Raw genomic sequence first — 6,117 nt, forward strand, 5'->3', positions numbered from 1 at the left:
TGGAAGCGAACACCATTCTCCATGTCATCGGCTTGAAAAATTGTTAAGATACTGCGATATTTCCCACTCCTCTTAACATGAAATCAATGGTAGCTTTAATCCAAGAAATAAAGAAATTATGTATACACCATTATTCCAAAGTTCTACTTTTACGTATATACTTATGTGCGTGTATATATCTATGTGTGTATATATATCTATGTACGAATATATATATTTGATATATGAATATATATAAATATATATATATGTATGTATACATATATATATATATATTTATATATGCATATATATATGTATATATATATGTATATATATGTATGTATATATATATGTGTATATATATACATATATATATATATACATATATATATATATATTTATATATGCATATATATATGTATATATATATGTATATATATGTATGTATATATATATGTGTATATATATACATATATATATATATATACATATATATATATATATACATATATATATACATATGTGTGTGTGTGTGTGTGTATTGACAGGGCAAGACTGCTAGGTAGTCTGCCGCATGCTAGAAATAGATCATCAACGATCAAACTACAAAGAAAGTTATCTAGAGGAAAAATTCAGCGAGCACCAGAACCAAATTTAGCGGGCAGGACAGATGAAAATTTATATAAAAACCGAGGTATGCAATTAATTCTGTTTTGTACACGGCATAACGAAAATTGTACTACTAGATATTAGTCCATATTAAATTTATTCGCGCCTTGATTTAACATTCTCTCTCATTTACGCCACTGATAATGTTGAAAAACATTCTGTGTCATTTTTAATTTTGAAAACAAATGATTGGTTTAGCTTAAGATATTGGTAACGTAATTTTCGTAATCGAGTAGGTAATGAATCAGAGGCAGCTAATTTTTCATTCATTGTATCTACTAGTTGAATATATGTAGCCGTATTAGAAATGACTATACTACACACTGAAATGTGAACGCCAGTCACTCGTGAGTTTTACTTAATAGTCAATTTTTCCACATTTATTGTTGTCATAGCATACTGATACTTACAGAAAATGCTGAAAATATCACAAAGAAATGATGTTGTATGAAGCGACACAACCATCTTACAAATTGCTTCACTCAACAAGCTTACTGAGGATTTCTTACCTAATGCGCTTATCACAACGATAATAAGCGAATCATCGTTCCACGATGGTATTTTCCAACAATGGAAATCATGTAAGTCGTTTTCAATGCTCATATATTTTGCCTTAGGAATTGTTAACTATTTATAAATATATTTCTATATTTTGAGGTTGCTTTTTGAAAGATTATTTTAACTCTAAAGATTACGATGTGAAAACCATAATGACAGAATAGAGTGTGGAAGTGATTCTGGCAAGAATAGATCTGAATTCATCATATCATCTCAATTATGATGAATAACAAATGTCACATTTTTGCCGTGTCGAAATCTGATACATTTTACTCATGTGATCTTATAACATGCAATACTATTAAACAATTAATATATCAGCAAGTAAATATGTATCATAATACTGACTCACCGATAACCCATTTATAGAAGTTATATCAATTATTCGATGAACACTGTATTTAAATTTCATATATGCTATACAGTAGCGGCCATAATATACGTGTCAATAAGAACAAGTGTATTGAAATGTTTATTATAGAAGATTAACAAAACGTTGAGACTATATTTTTTTACACATACGAGGGGCGTTCAATAAGTAATGCCCCTGACCCACTTCCCATAGCAGTAGAGCAACGAAACTTGGCACAGTTATTAGTCTTTTTCAACATAGCAACCACCCAGAGTTACGCATTTCTCCCATTGTTTTACAAGGTCATATGATGGGGCATCATCACCATAAGTTACTTTCATTTCATCAAAAGTCTCCCGTGGTGTGCGTCATTTCAAATACAAAAACCGGATCACTGCTCGACACTCAACAGGCTCCATTTCACACTTGACTCGGTTCAAACACCTGTAAATCAGAAACCACAATTAGTTCAGAGCCACTTACTCTATAGAGATATAAATGATTGCACATGCAAAATTTCAGCTAGATCAAGCCACTGCAAGTGGGTCAGAGGCATTACTTATTGAACGTCCCTCGTATTTAGTTATATCTAACATCTATCTTTTGTGATTGGATCAAATATTTCGTAAGTTATGAGGAAATAAACAAATGATCTTCCATCCTGCAACGACCAAAAGTTCAGCGTCACTTAGAAAAACAATGGAAACGGAACATGAACAAAAAGAAACCCTTATAATTAATATTTTGTGAACATCCCTTTACTATCAATGACCTCCTGACATGTATTACCACATGGCTGAAATAATTTCGTGCAAAATGATGGAGTAATATTGTTCCGTTCGATTTTTAAATAATTGCCAGTGTTCATCTCGGTTCTTTGGATATCTCCTTCGCGCCCCATCTTTAATAATCTTCGAAACGTTTTCTATAGAGTTGACATCGGGACTTTGAGATGGCCAGACCATGAGATCAACCCCTTCATCCCTCAAAACAATCTTAGACTCCCTCCGCAATCTGAAAGTAAGCATTGTCCTATACGAAGAGAGGAGGTTGAATTGACGAGGATCGGATATGTGGAACGGCATGCTGTCTAAGAATCTGCTTGTAGATTTCAGCATTGACCAGTCCATTATAGGCGAATAAGTGGACTAGGACTAGCAGCAGAGATCACTCACTATACCCTTAGTATTAATAGTACACTGCCTACTCCATATTTCACTATCTGCTTCACATATGTACGAGATAACATTTCGTTGCTTCTTCGTCAGACGTACATCCCGACATCGGAACCAATTACATTAAGCTTCGATTCATCGATAAAATGAAGCAATGAAGCTGCAACCACTGTTCTTCTGTCCAAACGACATGTTAATTACAAAAATGAAGACGGGCTCTTTGATTCTTCTTGGAGATCAGAGGTTTCTTTGCCGGTGCATGAGCAAGCAATTCAGAAACTTGTAACCTCCGAGAAACTGTTTTGCGTGACACGTTGACATCGGAGGTGTAGCCAAATTCGTGGGATATCTCAGTAGCACTCTTAAATCTATCCTTCAGTGACATTCTAATCATAATACGATCCTGTCTAGGTAAAGTTTTACGAGGTCTACCAGTTTTGGGTTTAGCATCTTTCGTTCCTGATGACTTAAAATTAGCTGCAATTCGTTGCACAGCGCTTCTAGACCTGCCTACAGTAGTTGCTATCACAGAATTTGACTTGCCATATTTGTGAAGGCACACAATATGTAGTTTTTTTATCACAGGACACCGGTCATCTTTCACAAGCCGCCAAGTTGACAGTTGAATTTTCCAATAATGTAAAATCATAAGAAGAAACTGTGACCCCATTAGAAAACAACAAACGCATCGGTTAGTATTTCATTTTTTCTAAGTGACCCGTAACTGTTGGCCATTAGAATTTGAAATATTTTTTTTTAATTTTCTCATAACTTACAAAATATTAATTCCATTTACTTGAAATTTTCATGAAAGATAGATTTTAAATATATCTAAAAATATTTCGAATATCTTGTTTCAACGAGTTGTTAATCTTCTATAATAAACTATTTCAATAGACATGTTCTTATTGACCGTTATATTATGGCCGCTACTGTACTTTAGCGGATCGGAAAAATTTTGTAAGGTGAATATTTTTCTACTTCTGTTTATTCATTCTTTAACTCTTGCTTATATAGATTTGATATGGTTAGGAGCATATCGAAACTACCGTTGATAATGATTATGCCCACATCATTTGTCTGAGAAAAGCATACAAGCATTCATATTAAATTTTTATTTAGGTAGACGTACTCTGTTACAAACGAAAAGTTAACCCGATTGTTATTAACTATGTTTTACCGCTCTTTTCAAACGGGAGTCATTTTCCCCTATTATGTTACACAGTATACGAATAATTTTGGCTTCTTTTATAAGATTACTTCTATAAATAATTTAGCAATTACGATGTATTCAATTAAATATTTGTTTCTATTTAGTATGTAGGTTAAGGAACGCATGTAGGTGAGGAACGCTAATTTCCCTTCTTTAGCGTGGAACTGTCATTCCCGAAACTCGTAAAAAATTGGGGGGATGGGGATGACTTTTTTCTTGCATGAAGATATATCTATAATACCTATTTATGATTACAGCGTTGTTGTTCAAGCTAGCAGCTCAATTTCAAGCTAACCTCTCAATTTCCACTATTTCATGGGATTTTGTGTTGGTGATATATAAACTCAGTCTAAACTAAAAGTAGATAATTTTTTTCTCGATACATTGCAAACAAGTATAAGATCATGAGTTACTTGTATCCTTCGATTTTTGCAATATTTTACATACATTTTGCATTCTGTTTCTTAATACTTTCTGCAGATATTGTATATACTTTGTTTTAGACTGGGTTTTATCATTTATGGACAATTCTAAGTGATATGATTATTTGAACAGCGAACGAAGTATATTCCTACGGCAATGCAGCCTTATATCATCCACCTTACTTTACTACATCTGGGGGTTTCTATCATATTCACATATTACATAATGCTGCATTGTTTTAAAAATATTATATAACCATAAATCTGATTTGAATTATCCAAGGCACGTTTTCCCATTTTCTCATAACTTTCCGAAATAGCAGTGAAGCTGCCACGTTACAATTTCTTGTTCTATTATATGTGTATCACATTATATAATTTAGCCTAACAATATAGAAAATGTAGGATGGTAATACATTGAGTTATTTTCGCAATTGGGAACCTTTTGTAATGTTTTCCTGAAACTAAACCACATAATCACGTGCTGCAGCAAGTCTACTACAGTGGTCGTGTATCAATATCATATCATAGATTTCTGTTGATCCGTTTATTCAATGATCATCTTAATGATAGTCCATTGATATATGAAACAACCAACTCTTATTATACACAATTATAATAAGTGCACCATATATATAGACATAATTGCTTAATGAAGCAATCCAAGAAGCCATTAGTGTGACATATTGCCATGTTTAATGTACGATGTTTTCGAAACTTTTAAGATTATGTAAAACATTGTGTAAAGTAGTAAAATTATATGGAAGTTAAATGTAATTTGGCGTTTCATTTACAATGAGCTGCAAACTTGAGAGAAAACATTTCTCTAAATACTAGGGAAGGATTAGTATTTATGAGTTTCACAGACACTGGTGCGTTTTAAATACTATACTATTTCAAGTGAAAATTTAGCAATGCATAAGACATGGCGGATATCTTCCTTACATGGATAGTATAAGATGGACATTTATTATATGTGTGTCTATAATACAATTACTATTGCAATATTTTATGTTATACGCATACGACTTAGTGCTTGTGAAAATTTTCCAAATAACCTATATTATAATCTAAAAATATCAGCAGCTAAAACATGTGATGGTTAACAAGTATTGATTATTGTATAGTTTATATGCGGGTTTCGTTCTCTACCGAAAGGATTCAGGAAAATTCAATGTACTTCATGAGTTTTGTGCGGCTTGCTTTTGTATAATTTACTGAATATGATTTACATTAGAGTTCCGAAAATCTTATAGCATTATATACACATATATTATTATAGCATTATTACACATGCAACATCTTGAAACGTAAGTAATCCAAGCAACTGAAAAAGAATGAATTTAACCTCCATTTCAGTTATTTAGACATTATTCATCAAAATATAAAAAATCTCAGTAACGCACACGTCATTAGGTAGGATCATTACCATTATTGGTCGAAGCACACCAATATACAGAAAATGCAGAAATGTGTCATGATAGGAAATACTAATTGATATTTCTAGGAATTCATTAGCGAACATATTACTTTGAGATTGAGGAATTAAACGTATGGGAAATGTTTTTGTTAACATGTAACATCTATTAAAAGTTTTACGTGTGGTTCACTGTGTACATCTGACAAGAAAACTCATTGGCTTAGACAATGCAATACACAACCAGAAAAGTAATTCAGTGTCAGATTACAACTTTGAAGGCTGACATGAACAGAGAGCTGCATATTTACATGATGGAATAAGTAATT

The 6,117-nt window shown here is 32.4% G+C and overlaps 1 protein-coding gene across 1 annotated transcript; it reads right to left on the minus strand.

The window, feature by feature from the left end:
- Positions 1-2,929: 2,929 nt before the first annotated feature.
- Positions 2,930-3,406, minus strand: LOC115217893. Its single transcript, XM_029787612.1, has one exon. It carries the CDS (start codon positions 3,404-3,406, stop codon positions 2,930-2,932), a length of 477 nt encoding a protein of 158 aa, XP_029643472.1.
- Between the last annotated feature and the right edge of the window lie 2,711 nt (positions 3,407-6,117).

Source organism: Octopus sinensis, linkage group LG12 (assembly GCF_006345805.1).
Source record: "Octopus sinensis linkage group LG12, ASM634580v1, whole genome shotgun sequence".
Lineage (NCBI taxonomy): Eukaryota > Metazoa > Mollusca > Cephalopoda > Octopoda > Octopodidae > Octopus > Octopus sinensis.